Source organism: Anas acuta, chromosome 1, assembly GCF_963932015.1.
Source record: "Anas acuta chromosome 1, bAnaAcu1.1, whole genome shotgun sequence".
Classification (NCBI taxonomy): domain Eukaryota; kingdom Metazoa; phylum Chordata; class Aves; order Anseriformes; family Anatidae; genus Anas; species Anas acuta.
The window spans coordinates 144910088-144932443 of NC_088979.1; the positions used below are offsets into that span (position 1 = coordinate 144910088).

General features: G+C 45.1%; 1 protein-coding gene across 5 annotated transcripts in view; it reads right to left on the reverse strand.

The window, feature by feature from the left end:
• The window catches only part of TMEM178B (transmembrane protein 178B), a 213982-nt gene that overhangs the window by 146972 nt on the left and 44654 nt on the right, over positions 1 to 22356 (reverse strand). For all 5 annotated transcript variants that reach the window (XR_011090242.1, XR_011090243.1, XM_068662998.1 and 2 more), the window contains one exon: positions 9925 to 10038. Coding sequence is in view for 3 of the 5 variants with exons in the window: in XM_068662998.1 (XP_068519099.1) it covers positions 9925 to 10038 (114 nt within the window). In the remaining 2 variants the exon portion in view is untranslated. The remainder of the gene's footprint in view (positions 1 to 9924; positions 10039 to 22356) is intronic.

Consider the following 22356-nt stretch of genomic DNA (forward strand, 5'->3'; position numbering starts at 1 on the left):
CTTTCTGGTGGAAATTGTTATATATTTTTCTAATATCTTCAGAAAAAAAAAATACATTTTTACTGGTATAGAATTTCACAGTGGTCTTTTCTGGGAGATATGCTGCGTGATCTCTGGCGCTACAGGAGGCAGCATTGTCTAGCACTTAGAGCAGCGGGAGTCCAAAGACCTGAGTTCTGTTTCTGGCTCTCCCACTCGCTCTCTGCGTGACATTTAGCAGGTCAATTAACTTCCCTGTAACTCTCTTTCTCTACATGTGAAATGGGTGTACTGGGCTGCATTCCTCTATCTGCACCCTGTTTATATCAGAAGGATACCAAGTGAGAATCGTTGCCCAGGTGTTTCAGGATGCTGGGGTGGAAGATGCACTGCACAGCCAGCAGCAGCACTGACACCAGGAATAGGGAACTCTGGGATCTGTTCACTTCCACTGATTTAGTGCCTAAACATCAAACAGTCCAAAGTCTCAATGAGTGCTTTTCTGAAAATCCCATTATTTTTTACCCAGATGCTGATTTCTCTATTTTTATTCTCAGAATGTCTATGCTTGTTTCAGTAGAATTGTTATTCTGGTATAAATATAAGCAGATCCAAACTCTTAGTACCCTGCTCAGTACTCCCTTCTGATTAGGATCTTTGTGTATATGGATTTGTGACACTGCTGACTTCTTCCCAGTACTGGGAAAAAGGCAAGGCATTGCCTTGGCAGTTTAACCCTCCTCTACCCAAGACACCACAGTCAGGCAAGAGTCATAAGGAATGGCATTACACCACGCTCACGGATGTAACAACATATTGCAGAATGACTTCTGTAAGAGGAGAGCTGATTTAGCATGTGCCTGTGATGAGTGAGGAGCAGCCAACACAGAGCTAGCGTATTGCTCAAGATTGTATGAGATAAAACAAGTTATTCATCCACCTCCATGTCCCCTCCCATTAAATTTTAATAAAGCCACTCTTATGGGAGAAAAGAAAGGACGCACACCCTGCTGAATTATTTACAGCCTGTGTTGTGTATGGCAAAGAAGTCGCTCTTATGGCAGTAAGTGATATTTTTCCATTGATTTTCTCTCTCGGAACACCTTGGTGAAAATCAAGTTTGGGAAGAAAAAAAACAAAACCAAAAAGGAAACAGATGCAAAGTGCAAGCCAGAAAAGAAAGTTGGAGGGAGAGATAAAGTTTGTATTTATGAAAGATATTGATCAATTTGACACAGCAGTGGCAGATACTCAAATTAGCTGTCATAATTCCAGTGATGCAGAGGGACACGCAGGCTTAAGCTCCATTAAATATAACCTACATCCAGAACAGTCAGATGAGATTTGAGAGACTGAACTCTGAAGTCCCACAGGAGATACCTGCAGTTGATTTATATTCCTGATTTCCTATTCCCTTACCAACTGTGCAATCAGTTCCTGGAGGTGGGCAGGGAATAATTTCAATAGCTAAACTGTGATTCACCCAGCCAATTAAGGAGTCCTGAGATGGGCCCTCAGAAATCCTTCAGCTTCAGTCTTCCTGGGACAGAACTACATTCAGCTCTGACACTGGGCCTGAAATCATCAGGGCTCAGTTAATAGCAGGGGAATCCAATATAAAGCTGCATTAGTTTTCGTATATCAATATTCACACATTTTAGTCCTTTTAAGAGCAGCAAGAAGTAGGACAACGTCCTGGTTGTACATGAGGATCAGGTTTATTCTGTAACTCCACGTACAAACAGCATCACTGCAAAACCGTAATGAAGCTGGCAACCACTGCCTAGTCGCTACCAACATGTAAAAATCACCTACATGTTTCAGCCTAAAGCTTCTGTCAGGGTCAAAGCCAGGTTGTTTGACTCCAGGTTCACTGGCATCTATCTGACGCTGGCTGCCGCGATGTTCCCTTGTGGACGGCGCATGGCTTTGTGAACAAATCACAATAATCTCATTTCCAAAGTGTTCCACTTAAGTCTTTCTTGCACTGATGCAAGGAAGCACTTACTCCTCATTACTAGCCCTGTATGTGGCATGTGGCATGTAATCACCTTGAAATATTTAACTGGCTGACTTTCATCTTGGTAACAGTATGGGGTGGGGCATCAGGCTGGGGTATAAATAAACCACGATATAAATCATCATAAACCAGGCATTAAATCGGTATATAAATCAAAAATTATAGAAGTCAGAGATGAAAAAGACCCATTAGATCATCCTGTTTGTTCTTTCCTGTGTTCTCACCCTAAGAATGCACAAGGCATCATTCTTGATTAGCCAGGAGACGTAGAAAAACGCCCATCTCTCCCCCTCTGTCTCTCTCAAGAGAGAAAGAAGGGAAACAGAGCACACTGTGTGCATATTAATAAAGCTATATTTTGACTGGCTGAATGACTGGAAATGATTAGTGATGGTATGTTTTACCTGTCAACATCTCCACGCTGCAACTGGCAAAACGTCGCTAATGCTCTCTTGCAAAAGTCACAAGTAAGGCTGGAGGGAGGTTGTTCTCGGCTTCCCTGCACTCAGAACTGCTCCTGCAGTACTCTAAGACCCTTTACTATGACAGAAGTAAAACAAGCTTTTCTTTTTCCTGACACAATGGGAGGCAACATAAACCATCACATAAGCCAAGGTGAATCTAGGTGCCTGCACGTACAAATAGCAAAAACAAACAAAAATATCAAAACATTTTGGAAGGTGCAGTCTCAAGCATGCCAAAGCTAGGAAAAGAGAAATGGTGACCCTTTCAAAAGGGTCAGCATGAAAGCTGGGAACCCATGCAACCCTCTAAGAGCAGTAGGAGCTGAGATCAGTCTGCTGACACACCGCTGATCCTCCTCCCTCTGACACCAGCACTTTCCTCTATGCTTACCCCGAAAGTCCTCGGTGGTGATAGGCCAATTCACTGAAACCTCTTCAGAGGCAGCCCCTAACCATGTTTCCCTCATTTACTCTGACCACAGCTTGAGTTGGGTGGCCATTTGGAGTCTGATTTACAGGCTGTGGAGCACGCATTGCTGCCAAATACTGCAAAAAGCAAGTCTTAATCATCTCCAACTGGACACCCAAAAAAGCTGTTAATTTCAATTTGCAAGCCCAGAATGGAAGCTACAGCCCACCTCAAACGAGATTGTAAACTACAAACTTAGTATCTGTGCCACACTTTGGTACGATTATGACAAGTGCCACAAAGTTTGTGAAATAGTTGAAAATTCTCTCTGTGGATGAGGAGTTGTGTTCTGCAATAAAAGGCCAGCAGCAACACACTACGCAATGAAAATTCAGACATTGAAGAGCTCATTGAATGGGAACAGAATATCCCAAATGTATGGAACAAGGCAGGGGTCCTGTAGAAAATACAGCAGGTGTTACAGTAATTAAAGACTTGATAATGAGTGTGCTCGGAGAGGATAAATTAAGGCCAAGTATGCAGCCTGAACTGTGTCATCTCCTAACTTGACATGCTTGTGCTTGCAGCCTTAAAAAGGCTCGTGATTTTGTCACCCGTATACATTCCTAAATTCAAAGGAAACAAATGACAAAAGCAGGAGTTGGAGCAAGGGGTTTCTTACAGATCCTGAAGAGCAGTGAGTGGTACACCAGAATAAGACTCTTCTCACCACCCAGAGTCCGCTGTTATGTCAGCTGCTGGAGGACCCAGCGGCAGGAACAAGCTGCCACCATACAGATAGAGCAGCCCTGCTGGCCAGGGGAGCAGGATGAGACCCCCACTCCCACAGGGCATTTCACAGATGTGCTGGCAGTAGATACACAGTAAGACTCTTGACTCATGCACTTCACACAGGGCTTCAGGGGGTCTTCTTCCCTGCTCATTTCCCACCCCATAAAGCTTGGCTGTTTGTGTACTTCCTCTCCCACTGCCCCAGCCCGTACCCCAGTCTGTGTCCAGTTAATCCCTGGTCCCACCTCTCCACGCTCATCAGCCCAGATGAAGTTTCACCCTTTCCTTGTTCTCATCTTCTGCCTTCCCAACCCCTGTCCATGTTTCCTCCTCAGGCATCCCTGTCACAACTCAGGATGGGGAGTTCTCGTGCCTATCCTCCTTACTCCTCCCCTGCTCTTCTGCCTCTGAGCTAGAAAGCTCATATGCAGTTGGAGAAGCAATTTGCTATTGCAGGTATTAAGGTCACTGCCATATTAGCAGAGCCTAAGATGAAACCTAGCAGAAGGCAATAAAATCCCTTAAAGGTTTCAAAATAGGTTGGGTGGTTTTTTTTGGGCATCAAAATCTAAGACCACTTTTATATCTCAGCTTGAAATAGAAAGATGTGAAGAAAACCCTACAACAGAGAGAGCGGTGGAAATAAGGGCTGTCTCTACCACCTGGGCAATAGCTTTGGGAACGACGAATATTATGGGGATCCAACACCAGCATGTGAGCACCTGCTGCATGACTAACCTGCAGGATGGCTGTCCCGTCTGCTTCACGGCCTGTGCATTTGGGAATGACATCATATGGCCAGTGTCATCCCTCAGCCTGTACCTCCATCTGGGGGTCAAGGTGGCTAATTAAAAATTAAACATCATCTCCTTGTAGGGGGAGATAGGAATGGGAAGAGACCCAAGAGAATATGGTCGAGAGTGGGGAGGAAAGGAGCAAGGAAAGTGGGATGCTGCCTATTTATTTCAAACACTGCTTTCAGTAGTACCCAGCAAAAAAAAAAAGTAAAAATTCTCTTGGGTCAGCACTTAATACAGATACAGGAATGAAATATTTATTGTTGCTTATAAAAGCATCAGACAGGGTCAAGCCCATGAGCCTACTGGTGTTACTAATGCATTGTCAAGCTATGATCTGAGCTTGTGCACAAATCTCAGCAGCTCGTTCCCCGGGCTCGGGAAGCCTGTAAATTCAGCACTGCAGACATGACTGTCTTCTCCAGAGTGCTAATTGCTGCCTCTCCCATCAGCACCACAAGTGACCTCCACAAAGGGAGCTTCTTCCAGTCCCTCACACCCCGCAATAAGGAGGTAGCTGAGTGCTTCCTAGGCCTAAATCAAGAAGCCTAGGGGTAATAAGTGCCTTATTCTCCTAGAGAGCCTGCAAAGTTTGGACCATTAAGGCTGATAAAATCCATCGAGACCTCAGCATAAGAGATGCTATACAAATTAAAATATTACCACTCTCCACATCCTGTAGAAATCCTTCATTTCCTCCAATGCTCGCTGCTCTCACAATGTGTCAGGCTATTACTTTTGTCTTCACAACTCATTTTTTATGCAAATGGCTTTCAGAGCACCACAAACAGAAGATTATTGCAATTTTCAACAGAGAAGGCAAATGTTGTCATTCTAATTAACACAAAGCTTCACGGTTCCTCTTTTCCTGACAACGCAGCTCCCCATCTCAATACCCTAAACTCAGAGCCCACATTTTCTGACTGCACAGCAGAAGCAGCGGGTAGGAGACAGTTAAGAGAGTGTGCCAGACAAGGCATGTTCAAAAAAAAAAAAAAAAGGAGAAAACCAGAATTCGAAGCATTTCTCAGGAAGCAGCAGCTACCTATTTGTGAACCGGTTCTCCCCAAAGCAGCGTGGTGACAATTTCTACCTCAGCTGTGCAGGAGGAGATCAGTTTCCATAGCAATTCCAGCCCCTTTCTGCCCAGATGCAGCACGCTCCATGTTCCTGGGCACAGAAGACAGCTGCTGACCCAGCACTGCAGAGGACAGGCCTAGGAGCCAAAAGTAAGGTGGAGAGGAACAGACACAAACACAAGTTCCCTCTTGTGTGGCCAGGTTTAATCCAAAGTAAAAATTCAGGCTTGTGACATGTAGGGAGGAAGGAAAAAATACCAGGCAGAGAAACACTGCTATCTGCCTCGCATGATAGGCTCTGTGAGTCAGCAAAATAAACAGCTTTGGGAGAATTTTTCATCTCTCCTGATCTGGAGACATTCACGCAATAGAGCACAAGCCACAGGGAGCTGTGCCATACAAAGGCTCTGAGCACCATACAGCATTTGTCCCATTTTAGCTACCAGTGAAGGAGAAAGGGAAGAAGCACAGTTTGGTTTGTTCTCAGAAAAAGAAAAAAAAATCTCATTCTTCAAGAACACACATCAGGAACTTGCTTGTTTGCAATGCTTTAAAACTCGTGTTTTATAGTAGAGTTCTTTGCCTGTCTTGTGGGGAAGACAGCCCTAGAAAAGCCCCTTTTCTCCTTCACTTGCCTAGACTGCAGTGAGGAAGGCTAGAATGGATGCACTAACTTTTTTTATGGCCAGCTTTCTTACAGTCATCTTACAGTCATTTCTTACAGTCATCTCATTGAAATGCTTATTCCACGATCTGAAAATGCCTTGCACCACTCCTTATGTCTGTACCATATTCTGCAGCTCAAGCCCCTGTCACAACCACTTTCCCCATGTTTTGTGAGCACAAATCCATAGCACAATGAAAGGAAACCTATTGGGAACACAAAACACATGGAACAAAAGATGCCAACAAATATAGAACTGTTTAGATTTTCGTTCAAATAATCTACACTTCCATTTCTAAAAGGATCGGTGCTGCTGCTAGGGTTTTTCAGAAGCCAGAACTCCAGCCCAAATTTCTGTGCATGAGGCTGGGGCCAAAGTGTGATGGGGTAAATGAGTAACAGTGACTCAATCATAGCATTACAGCAGCATCTTCCAGAAGAGACAGCTACTTGTGCTCCAAGTTGTTGGGCACAGCACTCTTTCCCTTCTCCCTTCCCCTCCCAGCTTGTACAGACACTAGTTTTGTCTAATTAGATAAACAGTGTCCCCTGACAGAAGAAAGCTGGCAATACTACAGTCACCCTTCCCTCCCTCCCTCCCTATTTAACCAGAGAGAGCTGAGAGGAAGTGATTGCAGGGAAGTGAAGTCTTATTTCCCTGGCTCGTGCTGCCATAGGCAATCAGTTTGGAGCTGAGGTTCCATCTTGAAAATGTCAAACAGAATGAAAAAAGACAAAAATCAAAAATGATGAAGTCAGCCCCAACCATCCCTCCAGGTCCAGCTGCTCCCCTGGGTTATTCTAGCACAGCTGACAGCACAGCTAGAGGAATCTCTGCTTTCCGTGTCAACTGGTGCCATGGGGTCCTCAGCCCCAAGTTTCCCCTCACCCACTCCTGCAATCCAAGAGGAACTGCTGGAGCACCAGTGCTGCCTGCCAGCCTGAAGAAAGCAGCGTGTTGAGCATGGCCGACTCCTCTTTTCTCTGCCCCCCAAAGCTGTACGCATGCAAAACAATGAATTTCCTTCCCAAACTCATGGTTTGCTTCCCATGCACCCAAAAAGGAAAATAAACGCTACTGAAATGCAGATATGTCAAAGGACAGCAGTGGCTTCCACCTGGAAGTGATATTTTCTTTAGCAGGCGGCCTGGACACTCCAGTTTCACCTTTACAGTTCTGCTGAAATTCTCCAGATGCCATTTTTGTCCCATTTTCCATCAGGAAATAGGGTTTGTACTTCTATCTCATAATGCAGATCTGAGGAGTTACCCATGTCAAGACCGTGAGGAACAACAGGCCTGCTCCTCCGCTGCCTGTCCCAACACTCAGGGGAAGGGAAGTTCTGAATAGGAAGTTGTTCAGAGGAAAATAACATTCATGTTGACTTGGAAGCGTTATTCTGCCTCAGCATGAGCAGTGGTGTGCTGAAGTAGCTGTGCCCTGGATGAAGTTAGTCCAGAGGTACAGAAAAGCACCAGATGCTGAGGCTGGAACACTTACAGGGACTGTCTGAAGGTACTTTGTCATACTGCTTGTGGCTGCTCCATCACAAATGTTTCCTAAAGGGAGAACATCCCCCTCAGCTTGAGCACTATTTGAAAAGATTGCTGTTGTCCTTGTCTTTTAAGGAATGTTGTGGAAAAAACAGCAAGGTTGCAAGCACCTTTAGCACTACATGCAAATTGAATGCAGTGGCCTGTGCGTATCCCATGTATCAAACACTCATCATTGCACCCAACTGCTCTGGAGAAGAGAGAACTGCTCTGGAGAAGAGAGCTTTGGCAAAGTATTTTTCCTTCTCTGTCTATACAGAGGTAGAACTGAAGCCTGAGTCTGGCTATCTGCATCTGCCTACACTTATCTGACTCATGAACTAGCAAGAGAATCTGGGTCAGCAATACGCACACCCCCACACACTCGGTGTACCCTCCTCGGGAAAGAAACAAACAGCCTCACCCTGAAAGCGCTTCGAACCAGATCAGATATGTAAATGGGAGAGTGCCGTGTCTAGACTGCCACTTCGGAGACTGCCAAGCATGCTCCTGAAGGCTGCTGACAACCGTGCTAAGGAACTCGCTGATCCCACCGCGGGATGCACACACTGAGGGACTAACGTGGCCAGGCACATCAGTGGTTAACAGCCTCAGGAGAGCCCTGTACCTGAGCCATTGCTGAAATGGACTTCTTTAAGGCAATAATTATTATATTAATAAGGGAAGTTCCTAGAGAAGAGTTGCAGAAGAGTCATAATTACTCAACAGCAGTGGCAAAAGCACAGATATGCAGCCAGAAGAATAAACTGGCCTCTTCCTATTGAACTCTAATAGGAAACATCCACCTCTCTCTGAGGGGTGGTTGGTTGTCCTCTTCCTTCCCCAAAGAAGAGAACTTTTAGCTTAAAAATGACACCAGAGATGACAGGTGGTAGCAGGAAACTGAGAGGTTCCTACTACACAATCGTCTGATTTCAGGGACAAACAAACACAGCAAAGTACTTTTCAAGACTGGCTTCTTACTACCTACCTTCTGAGAGGGAAGCAGAAACATGATAAATAAAAGGAATACCAAACTCATATCAAAATTAAACAATGTGTATTTAGCCACACAGACACATTTCATAAAACATAGAGGAATTTAGCAAGATCTTCTAAAACTTCCTTAATGGTTTATCAGATTTTACCAGGTAAGCATACAAACACCAATGAAAGCCAGGCCTGACCTTACCAATTCAGAAAGTGAAGTACATCATTATGGCTTCTCCTCCCCAGAGCATAAGAGGCTTCCAACAGAGCAATAGCCACACAAGGCAGGAGTGAAACAGGGACCAAATGCCCTGGAAATACCAGAGGTCTTACACATTTCTCAAGCTGATGGCTTAGACAGTAGCTGCTCACTGCCACCTTTCAAATCAGCAGAATCAGCATCCCTTCATTTCTGTCATCTTCAAAGGGCTGTTAACTACTTAGACTGTGGAGGAACCCTGAGCATTCATCAGTCCTTATGACTATGTAATAGCAAGAGGAAGTGGCAGTGGTATCCTTCCTCGTGAAATCCTACCTCTTTCATCTTGTGTGAAAGCCCTTTTCCGTTTCCAGTATGAGGAGCAAAGCTTTAAGGCCAGCCATACATCTCGAGGCAGTTCCTTCCATCCCTGTCAGATACTGTTGGCTTCAGCAAATATTACAAGTTGGCGACCACCAGCTACAGTTATCACTGAGGGCTAAATGCTCCTTCCCTGTGCCTTAAAGGGTGCAGCATCTCTTTTTACATCTTCAAAGGAGAGCAATGCCACACTCGCTCAGGAGCTGCAGGCAGCAGGACGTATTCTACAAAGCCAGCAATGAATTCTGCTGGAAGCAGGAAACTCAGCAGTAGCATGAACTGCATGAGAATACCCTTACATACAGAGAATTCCACTAAATTAAAAAATAGAGCATTGATCTGGTTATTCATTTTATTATTTAACTAAATATTAATCTTTGCACATGAATGCCTCTTCCCTACCACCAGTTTTTCATGCCTCAGCAGAATTTCTAGTCAGCAGCAAAAAGAGATGTAGGTCCTAAGAGCAAATCGATCCATCTGCTACAAAGACTAACTGCACGTGAGAACAGAGCTCTAAGTGGGCTGTCTGTCAAAGCCTCTCTTCTCATTTACTAGCGGGTACCTCCCTTTGTCTGCACATGAGGAAAACGGAGGAGAAAGCCAGCAGTACTCACGCAAGGCATGCCACTCATCCTGGCGGATTGTCTTGGTGATGTTGTAGGTGAGGTTCTTGGGAATGGTCGCTGAGGAGTAGTGGTACTTGATGTACGTGCACCGCTCAATTGCTCCTGGAAAAGGCAAAAGGGATAAGAGAGAAAGTGCTGTTAACTGAATGCAACATCGTCCCAGCTGTAGACCAGACAGAACTGACAAGCAAAAGCAGAGGCTGATAGCAAAGCAATCCCTACTACCGACCCACTGTGATAGTCAATGCTACTTGTGGCCCATGACAGGCTCAAGTTAGTTGTAGGGAAAGCTCGCATGCAAACTTATGATACATCAAAGGCTCAACAGTAGCTGCCAGCATCTGTTTTCACCATCAGATGTAATGTGGCAAGTCACCCCTTCTTTCATTTCCTTTCTCTGAACCATGAGCTAACATCAGGCATACCGGCATTTACCTCAGAGAAACTGGGGTTCCCATTTTCACTTATCCTGCAGTATGTGTCTGTGTCCGTGCTCCAGGAGATATGCAAAGCAAACACCTTTAATCTTACCATCAGTAATAAAACCACCACAGGAAAAAGTATGGATTTACAGAACACATTTTCTGACCGCTTGCAGCCCAGAGCCAAAAAGCAAGCCAAGCAGATGCGACAGGCTATGGCACGTCTCTTGAAGGCACCCAGACACTTTCATAGCAGGCTCAAACAGAATTTATTGGCACCACCGAGATAATAAGCTTCAAATGGCAACATGAATGGCTGCAATAGGCAATGTTGGTTTTTCCCCTGTAGGATTTCATCTACGTTCCATGGAAAACAGCACCATGTGCTGCTTCTGTTTGTCTTCTGGTCACATACTCCTATTTTCCTTTTATAGCCACTTTCCTTCCTCTACAATAATCACACCTCCAGGCTGTCATCTCCTGGCATCTCTCTGCACCGTGTCCTTAGAGGAATGGGTCTGGCATAGCCCGATGCTTTCTGCGAATTATAGCCCAGCCAAATTTCACATCTGATCAGAAATCTGTGACAGTGTAACCCTTCCTGCATCGGTGAAAAACAGCAAGGTTTCCTACGTCCTTTTTGCCAGAAGGATGGCTCCGTTAGACCCTCTCACCAAGCAGTCAGGTTCAGAGCTCATGTAAGCCCTTTCTCCATGAGTATTATGGTATTTTGGATCAGGCCTCCAATAACCAAACAGGCATCCCTAATGTGGTTGGCCACACCGTTTGCTATTAGCTGCCACTGGTCAGAGGAGCAACTGCACTGGAAATGCTTTTATGTATTAAAAATACATTAAGACATGCACTCAATAGAACAAATTAAATGAAGCAATGAACCACATAAATAAGGATGAGAGAGTGATATACCAGGAGACATGTAGAGAACACTTGCTGTCAGCCTGAACTGAAAAGGCAGAGCCATTAGCCTCACCTGCAGCTCCAAGGGGTTAAATCTGTTCTTGTGCCCCTAAAAAGGCAAGTTTCTACTCCTGGTTGTAAGGCGTTGCTTGGCACAGGCTTGGATCATACACGGCGTGAGTAAAAACCCATGCAACAAAATTATTAGTTGCAATCGAGTCAACCAGCATCTTCCAGAGTTAGTGCAATGCAAACATTGGAGGTCCTCTTTGTTTGCTTCTCTGAAGCATTCTTCACATTCTGCCTTTGACAGCAATTAGATTAGACAAAGGCAAATATTATAGGGGAAAAAGGCAAAATATTTACATATGTATCCGCCTGCCCTGACAGCGTGATGGGCTTCTGTGTGAGTCTGCACCATCTGGGCACCAAATGTACGCCCAGAATTAAAGTTTCAAACCAAGAATAGTATTTAGGGAAAAAAGAAAGCTAGTGTGGAAAGAGCTTTAAAAAAAAAAAAAAAAAAAAAAAAAAAAGCCCCAAAACACAACCATGTCTTCATATGGGATTTCTTATTCCCTTTTGTTCAGCTGCTTTCATGGATCAGAAGCCTCGGCGAGAAAGTGGAAAAATGCTTATTTGTCAGAAAATAATCTTTATCTGATAACTGCACAGAGAAAAGATTTATGCAGATAGACAGGAACACGGAGCCAAGGCTCAAAATAAAAGCACACAGAAGGAAGGAAGAAAAGATCCTATTCCAATTGCTATCATTTCCTAAAGTAATCAGCAGAAACACCTCCTCTGACACCAAAGAGGCTAATTTCTAGCAAGGTCCATCGAGCTTCCCATTTTTTACTGCAAATACTTTTAGCAGTAATGCAGAGAACTGATCACTAGCTTATTACCAAAGCCTAAAGCACAAAAAGATTATGGCCCGCATTCAGGTCATTACCTGACCATATACACAATTTTAGACTTCTGCTTACATCCCTATAGCGTTAATGAGATCTAAGCACACATTTAAAGACCATCTAGATCTGAGAGCGTGCTTGCAGTGGCAATGGCTGATGATATCTGAAGCGCAGGCAAATGTGCGTGGTAAATTCCGTGCTGTCCTTTCCAACCACACCACATACTTCTACACAATTCCTACCTCTAGATAAAATTTTGACTATTGTCCTATAAATATCTTGACTCCCAAGGATCAGTAGGGAAAGCACTCAGTGCATATGGTGGGAAAAGCAGGCTGCCTCTCACCAGCTTCCCTCCAAAAGGTGAGGGCTGGTCCCTGAGGGCACTGAGCACGGAATTGTTCCCCGTGCTCGTCTCACACGGGGAAACCCACCCTCAGGTCAGACCCTCAGGGGTGCTGCCCCTGGATTTCCATCCTTCTCCGAAGCATTAAGCGTGGTTTCACTGCTGGAACAGGTAAGCCTGATGAGTTTTGTTACCAGGCTCAAAATACTTCAGTCTAAACCAAGCTTTTAGGTGCAAGGAGGGGATCAGTGGGTGAAACAGTGGGCTTTGGTACACCAGGGGCCAGCCCACACGCTCTAATGGACCTTTGGGGCTTTAGCCTATGACCTTCCCTGTGAACACCAAGTTCAATACACTCAGGAGAAGACAGTCCAGGCTATTTCAGAGCTATCTTCTACCAGCTTGGATCACTTCAGACTCCAGAAGCACAGTGACCGCCCAGCATTTAGATGTGAACCAGCTGTCTGCACCTGCTCCCACACCCTGCTGAGTCCCTGCAACTGCACCAGCGTGTATCTTGGAAACACCAAACGGGGCTGTGCATGTAAATACTATTCCCTGTAATTTGAACAGCAAACCAGTGATTGGGTTTTTCACCCACACAGCAATGATAACAAGTGTCAGGGTTGGCCACAAGAAACACGAAGCAACCAAGAAGCTGCCCCACTGATGTGTGTTCCAGCTTCCTATGATTAAAGGGAAATGTTTGCTGGAAATCCTAAAGAACTGTGGCTGACAGCATCACCTGAAAACATTGTGCAATTCCTTTCTAGCCTGTTTCAGAACTACCCTAATATTTTGACGTGAGCTCAGCTGCTGGCGAAGCTCTGCTCCCCTGCACTGCTAGAGCTTCCTCTGCTCAGGCTCTGTGCTGACCAGCACTGTGGGGTGCCAGCAATGTTCTCCCACTCTGGGCCAAACAGGGTTGGGATCAACCAAAAAGGGAGGTTATATTGCTGGTATCCATACTCGATTTGGCTGGTGGGTAAGCAAGTTTTCTTCCAGAATATTTTTCATCATGACTGCCACCTCCTTTAAGAATATTTCAGGCTTCTTCAAAAAACAAATGGGGATGAAACAAAATCAAAATGCCACCAGGGTATTGGCGACATCAATCCTCAAATTTTATCTCAGCAGTGCCCGGAGGAATTTGCCCTGTGAGGTCAGCTTGACTTTTGCAGAGATGGCTGTCAGGTTTCGGGATTTTATAACATCGCTGCGACCATATAGTTGAGCATAATACAGCCTGGCTCACCTGGGAACTGGCAACAGAAAGTCATCCTCTGCCACTTCCATGCAAGGCCACCTAATCTGCAGGAGCAATTAGGTAAGAGTGTCGTTACCATTGCTTCAGATCCAGCCTGAGATGGCACATCAAAGTTGCGTGCATGGGTTATCTGACTGCGCTCCACTCCTGCAAGTCAGGACTCCAATATTTCCCACTTTTCCCCCAACTTTCAGGGCTGCAGGTTGTGGAAGCACGCTTCAGGTTCAGGTACGGATCAGCCTGCTGCCCACCAACAAGCTACCCTCGGGCTACACATTGCAATTTCTCTCCTTGCAGCTTCTGTTGGGTGACGGCGACCAGGAGCCACAGGGAGCCAGCAGCTCCTTGCCCCTGGATGAGCCACGCCTGGCACACCATGCCAAGCCCCATCACAAGCCAGCAGTGACATGGTGAGCACCTTGGTTTCTGCATTCAGGTCTCTGCCTGTTGCAGGTGGTACCCGTTCCTCTCCAGCAGTACTCACGTTGATTTCTAAGAAGTGCTGGGCTGTTTCTGCCAAGGTTTTCGATATCACGAGCTTCCCTGAAAAGACTGACGTGGATGTTCTGAGCCTTTGCTGCCTCCGGGCAGCTTCTCCTTCTGTTTTGTAGATACCTCTGCACGAACTGTTCGTAGCAAGCAATTTATTCCACCAAATTCGCCCTTTGTGCTGGATCTAATTTTTACAAATCTGTTTGAGAATTACTACACAAACATTTCCTAGTAAAAGGAATCTTAGCCTCTGGCTTGCAAGCTGCATTCACTACATATATTTGCTATTCATTATGAGAAACTGCCTTCTGTATGAGAAATTGCCTTAATCCCATGTTTTGGTTACCGTTCCCTCATGGAGTGACTATTACTATACCCAGCAAATGGAGGCTGCAGTTTGGTCATTTAGCCCCGAATTGTTTCACATTGTAGTCAGAAAATCTGTAGGTCTTCAACAGAAAACGTTCAGTTTCTCCGCCTAACATTCCAGTATGGTTTTGACAGGGCTGTAAGCACAGAGCTGGGACCAGCTTACACAAAGCAATGGCACGAGGCACATGCACCTGTTAAGGCTCACTCTCAAGTCTTGTCTGTCAGAAATTTTCATTTTTCAATTCTGCTAGCACCTTATCAAACCTTCAAAGGGGCTCTGGCCATTTGGGCTGGTGCAGTTTAAGAGCTGCTTGCCCTCAGCTGCATGTCCTGCCCTCGCGCTCTGAAATCATTCCCTATGAATCACCAGCACTCACCTGCAGGCAGCGTGGGCACGGTTGTGGCAGTTCCAGCATGCATTAACTGGTCACACCAAAGCCTGGAGGAAGGTGGGAGGAGAAATAAGCTCTACCTTGACCAGCTGCTCTGAGAGAATTGCAGCCAGATACGCTGACTAGTTAATGAACTCACGATGAGTAACTCCATCCTTAATGAAGGCAGAGACTTCATTAGAAGGTATTCCAACGCTTAACAGGATTATTTCATTACCTCCGGAATAATGCTACCCTTGAAAATACCGGTTACTTTTTTTTTGCCCGTCTATAAATGTGAATGTTTCCATATTTCTGGCATTAATCTGCATGAATTACAGATTTCTATACGTTGGAAGGGTCCCCGAGACATCAACCGGCCCAAAGAAGGAACAATTTCCAAGTCAAAATCCAATTCAGACTAGCTCAGGTTGCTCCAGGCCTCGTCCAGTCAGGTTTTAAACACCTCTAGGAATGGAGATGCACAACCTCGTTGAGCAAGCCACTCCAACCACTGACCAGCTTCATTATGAGCTTTCTCCCCTCATAATACCTAATCAAGCTTTCCCTTGGTGCCACATGAATATCTTGAATACCAGAATACCTAAGGGTACAACTCCAAAAATGTCGGCAGAATATGCAAATAACAGCACCTTAATCAACATGGCTGATGAATATTCATTAACTCCTATGCATAAATAGAAGGCAATGTTCTAATTAATGGAGCTCAAGATAGATTTGCAGCTGCAGCATGGGCCAAATTTTGAGAACAGGAGATCATGTTTGTTCCGGGCTGGCTCTGGCATTACCCTGAACCTCCTGAACCTCAGCTCAGCTTGCTCTGCCAGCAGGACTTGCTGCTACTTTTACAACTTTGGGTACTTTTGGTACTGACTGTTGCTTGCTGTGGGCTGCAAAGGCTGATGCTCCCCTTCGTTTGAGATCTGGTTTGTTTTTAAGATTGAGTGGCTGGCCCCTAGCTGGTATCTCTACACTAGCAGCTTCCACTCACCATTTACAGGTTCATGGAAAAGTCAAGGGAATGATCCAACAGAGGCCTTTTCCCCATTCACAGGCCCAAGGGTCACATCTTGGGGGAGAAGATAAATGTTTCTGTAGCAAAACTTGGCATTTATCAGGAGCACACTTTTGCAAATGACTTCCTAGATCATCTCTAATCACCAGGCTTTGCTTCGTAGCACAGTGTGCTGTAAGGCCATGCCAATTGGCTCACAGCTAAATTGGAAGATGAGCTAACGGGAATTCAGCTAATGGGAGAAGAGCAGAGGCAGTCTGAAGTAACAACCTTCCCACCCCAAAAATACACAAGATCATAAGCACCAACTGTTTCAGTTACAAATCCACCTCCATTGTACCATGCTAGCTGCAAATTTAGATACGTTTGCAAATTTAGCAACAGCCTGCGCTGTGTCTACAGTCAGAACCCTCCTGGTAAGGACTGCCAAAGGAAATGCAGCCCTATGTGACCGCAGCTCTAGAAAAGCATCTAGAAAAGGATGCCTCACCTACCTGGATGGCTGATCTGCAGCTCCCTCCCTCCTAACGCAGGGGGAGAAGTGCTGTGGTCATCAGCAACGTGCTCACACCAGCCGTGCTTACAAACACTGGCAGGCAAAAGAATTCAGTGCCAGGGGGGTGAGACTGGCACAACCAGGGTGAGAGTGAACAACCTGGAGTGTAAGATCAACTAAAACGTTTTGTCCAGCCATAAAACTTAACACATCTGTAACTTATTTCAACATCTTCAAAGAATTCAGAAGTTTTCTATCAGTTGAAAGTATGGGGAGATTTATTTTTTTTTTTAATTTCTGAAACATTGACATATTTCTTTTTGTTTTTTTCCAACTGAAACCATCTGCCATATTAGATTGTTTCACAAGTGGGTCTGCTTCCTTCTAAACTCTTCGCTTAGGATCTAATTTTTCAACATGAAAATTCACCAATTGCACTTACTCTAAATGCACTTAACAAGCAAACTGGGAATTTGCATCTTCCTTGTTGGAAGAAATGCAGACAGCCTGCCAGGCTGCCACTGGCAAAGGGACTCTTCAATTGTCAGATCTTGATGTTATTAAGTCTGCTTTTACATCTAAATGTCTTCACTGACCACCTGAAAACACAACAGACACAGAATTGCAGTGAAACACACTGAGAAGTTTAGAGCATCCTCCATTTCACCTGAAAGGAAAGCTCGCTTGCATTCACTAAGTTGTCAGCCACTTGAAAGCGTAAGATTTCCTAAGATAAATAATATTCTGTCCCTGAAATGGCACATACCCAGCAAATACATTACAAGAATGTGGCTTAAAGATTTTCATTAGGAAGGTGATCGAAGGTTTCTTCAGAGTGACAAACAGAACCTTCCTGCTCTTTTTCCTCCTTTTTTTTTTTTCTTTTACTGCTCATCTCACTTGATTTCCAAGCAAAGGTCATCTCAGAACCTCGAGCTTAGTATAAACCTTGTTAGACAATGCTCTGCTGGTAAAATTGTCTTGTAAAAAAAGAGTGAAAATGTAGCAGGGAGTGGTTGAAAGGGTCCAACACTCCGTATTATACACTACCCACACAGAAACAGGGTGGTAAATGACAGCATGCTATTTCTATTCAGATGATCTTGGACAAAAAGCTGCCAGCTCGCTTGCAGCAGTTACCCATTAGATCTCTACAGATAGGGAGAAAGCAATCACATTCAGAGTGCATGTGGAATGAAGGCAAGGCACGAAGCCTGTGGATTTCCAGAGATATACAATTGCTTTGTCACTTGTGGGCTATTTATGGCAGTCCCACTCCACACAAGGACTTCCATAGATTTCAGACCGCAACGCCTGCATTGATTTCCAACTTGTGTCTCTACGTGTAAATACCTAGATTTCCTTTTCAGCCAGTCTGCGTACAGACAGAGGTGCAGACGTGTGTGCACGCACTGAGCAGCCAGCACGATTTTCAGAGTAGAAAAAAAAAAGAAAGTGCCTGAACAGCTTCTTGCAGGCCTGTTCCCCACACGCTCCATGGGTATCCCGGCAAATGGCAGCTTGCTCAGAGTGCCCAGCTGGCAGAAAATGAATATTCCACCCAGGATAAGGCTCCAAGTATGAGACCAAAGGCTGAATTTGCATTGGAAAATGATGAGCTCACACTTTCTCTCCAGGGACCGAGGAAAGGGGGCTGGCAAGGAAGCCGGAGCAAAAGGATGGTTACAAAACATTTTTATTTCAGCTATTAATAACAGTCTCCAAGCCACAGGGCAATTGAGAGGAAGAAGACATCTCCTTCCTTCTATTAATCTTTTTGTCCACCTATTTGCATTGGGCTGGCCACAGGGGAGAGGCAGGCAGAGCACAAATGAGAAGTTAAGGAGGTTAAAAGGGCTGAAAAATATTTGCTCCTACTTGTTTGGAGGCAGAAATTAAATGATCAATAAAAAGTCACTGAGACAGCAATTACCAGTAAAAACTCACTGATGACCCAATAGCTCACGGAATAAAGCATCATCTCAGCACTGCTGTCAAGCCAAAGAACAAGCACAGCAAGCACTAAGCCATCGACAGGCTTCTTCTGGAAAAATCAAGTGGAAAGCCATCACTAGATTATGAAACTCACCCCACAAGTGCATTTAGCAGCAGCAATAATTACCATCAACTTCAACAGCAGTGATGATTGCACGTCTAGCACCTCTACATGATCCCTTTACCTGCCCTCTTCATTTAGACTGCCTGCACTTCAGCATCCCAGGACTGATACTCCCTGTGTTCACGGTGATCTTATGAATGCCCATCAGCTGATGCTGGTACTAAGTGGTAGTAAGATACTCCTATGAAGTTTGGTATTCATTGAACCAGCTATAAAATGTTTGGGAAGCAGGGCCTACTGAGGATCAGCAATCACAGGCACCCTTAGACCTCACTGCACATCTCCGTGCCATGGAAAGCTATTCTATATGGCACTCGACAACGTAAGTTGCCTTCCTATACATGTACGGTCTTCTTCCTAAAAGTGGCAGAGCACTTCTGGGTCTCCATACCATCGGTTTACAGCCAGCTCCACACATTGCCAAGCTGGAGGAAGCACTCAGTTTCCTTGCAGCAGTTCAAGTTCTTGCAGAATTTCAGCCTCATGTTTAAACAGCAGCAATCACACCATGGCAGAGCCTCATTCAGGTGCTCCGCATCCCACATCGGGTAACTGCGGTGTGCATTAGCTCCTGGCTTATCTCCTAGAAGGTCACACACAGAGGAGCAGCCTCATCCAGCACCTACCGCAGCCTCTTAAGATCATTGACCTGAAAAAAAATCCATACAGTCCATGCAATGTACCTCAGTGATACTATATTCATGTATATTTCGTCCCTCGAGTGAGCTTTGGAGGGAAGTTTCACAACTTCCACTTGAGCATAAAGCCTGGTGTGGAAAAGGGACACAGTAGGATGAAGTTCTTAAGGGGGTTAGTGGATTAGGGATTCACTGCAATCAAACTAAGGAAACTTTGGGAAGAATGCCTTGATTCCCCCCCACCCACCCATGTTAAGGATTGCCACGAGGTCAAAAAGCATTTTGCTTATATGTTGAACTCAAGATGTGGTTTCCTAACTCATTCTGTGGTTACATGTAAGAGCTGAAGTGGTTTTCACTGAATATTTGGCAAGTGCAATGCCATTAGTACAGATCCCCTTTTGCACATTTGAAAAAAAAATAGGTACCTATGGGGAACCACAGGGTTTGAGAGGACAACAGTTCCAAAACAGCCACCAACTGGAAAGAAGCACATCAAAGAAGTGAGGAAGGAATCCAGAATCAGCTTTTCAGCAAGGCTGCTTTTTCCCTCATGTTCATTCATGCCACAGAGAAAACTATAGCGTGGCTAAAGCTGGAAGGGTGCACCCTGACATACCCATGAAATGTTCTATCAACCTACAGTGCACTGAGCCTGTAGCCTCCTTTGCTGGTAAGACACACTGTCCCTGTCCACCAAGGAGTCTGAGACTTGAAAATTATGTAAGCTTCACATTTTAGATACATTCCCTCTTCGGCTGAAAGTGTCCTTTCTTAATAAGTACATCCTTTCTTCTGGATTCTCTAAGACTTGCTAGCCTTCTTAAAACAACTAGAATGGGGTCAGCGTAAAGAAGTCTTAGAGCATGGTTGGAAGAGATATTTTCAAGACAACACTTAGTACATAACAATGCTTCCCGAAGTTACCGTGCAGTTATTAAATCCATGTGCACCGTGAAGCTAACAGACCACATCATCCTCAACAAGTGAGGAGAGTTTCCCCCGTAAGTCCACAAGGTCTCTTGACCCATAAACTCAAAAACTGAATCTCTACCTAGTAAACACAGAGTGACCAACACAAACTCCTCACAGTGACCGACACACACTGCTACAACTACCTTGAAGTAAAGTCTGGCACTGCCTACTGGCAAGCACAGACCAATAAATTATAAAGTTAATACCTATAATGACTTCAAAGTTGGAAGTAGTTTGATGTTTGAACATGCTTTCTGTCTGCAAAGCCATTCCCTGGATTACCCTTGAACAAATTATTCATTGGCTGCTGGGTTGACATCAAATCCCATGCCAAGTGCTCCTCTGTCCTTTGTGAAGGAGCGTGCATCCAGAGGCACAAAACATCTCAAAGCTGACTGCCCTGCCCTTGCAAGACCATGTACCGTGCTATGGCTCCTCGACTTACTATTATACACGAGGGCTTGAAACTAAATAAAGGCCTTAAGAAATTCAGTCTTGTGCAGATATTTATGAGGTAGTCAAACAAAAGACGACTTGATGGAAAGAGAGCAGAAGATAAAGGTGGTGGTAAGAAGATCAGGCAACTGTGCCGTGAAATCTGAGATGAGCTAAAGCACATTTGGTCATTCTAAAACCTATGAACCACAGATATTGTTAATCTCTCTGCAGCTGTCTGAAATCATAAGTGGTTTCTCTCTTACAGAAGAAAATGATTCTTGAAGAAGGATTTGAAATAGGAAGGGTTGGTGGACGTGATCAAAAAAAATATTTTTCCAATTGACTGGACTGTGCCCTTATTTATCCGGTGATGAGTTTTGCTACACCATCATATGCCCTTGTGTCCAGAAGGCTTAGACACTGAATGCCTCTTCACAAAAGCTACAATAACTCATTTTTGGTGCTAGCAGCAAGCTCTGCCTGCACTCCGATGTACTTAAGTCAACAACTTCGGGCTAGATTCTCAATATCGCTACAAATACTCTGCGCCAAACAAGCAGCGCTGGTTTCAGAGCGACTGCCAGTATCAGAAGGATGCCTGCCCTTGTTCGGGGCAGAAACCGAGAAGAGATCTGCCTGCCTCAAACCCCGAGCTTCCCTCTTTTTCCCAGTATTTTTCTGGGATGAGCAGGGGATGCTGAGAGCCGACAGCTACAGGAAAGTTAGCAGTGAGAAGGCTGCCAGCAGGCTCTTCAGCTGGGAATTAAGTTGCTCAAGCCAAACCCAAGAGGCACCCAGTTTCAAAGCATGTTACTTAAGATTCATGGCGTTTTTTTTTTAAACTGATGTGTAATACACACAATTTAAAGCAGAGATCAAAATGGCAGAAGCCAGCCCAGGTTACGTAATGGGACAGCAGAGAGAAAACCCAAGCAGCTCCAACAGCATCTATTGCTTCTTTTGAGATGCCACAGCAAATTGCAAGATGCTTTAAAATCACACGGCGCTAGCTTAGACCCAGAGCTGGTGAACATTGAAATGTAGAAAGCCTACTATGGGATGAGAATTTCTCACCCAGTAGGCACACCCTGCTGCTGGATCTGTGCAGACTGGGCAGCAAACTTGGCCTTTGTTGCCACTGTCAGGTCTGGGGTGGTGTTTTGTTTTGGGTCACTTTTTTGGGAAGGCAGGGGTGGCCGTTTTGCTTCGCGACATGATGTTCCCTTGCCTGTAACATCCCCTTGTCACTTGGTACAAGCAAAGTATTTCTCCTTCTTGCACGCCCCTATCCAAAATGTCAAATCTCATCAGCGGGTCGGAGCATGAAAGCCTCCCACTCGCGGCAGTGTGAGACGCTCTGGCCAGGGCAAGCTGGACTAAACATTTCTGCTGCCTGTCAACAGCGGCTCATAGCTTGAAGGAAACGCTTCCAAAGGCACATTAGTTCATGTAACATTGACAGCAGCAACAAGCAGCATCTGAAAGGTACACACGCCACCTCTGAAGGCACTTGTCCCTACCCGTCTTGTCCCAGCACCCTATGTCCAAAGGGCCAGCAGCCTCCCGCTGGGGTTTTCTAGCCTGTGGTAATATCAAATCGGACAGAGGTGCTCTTG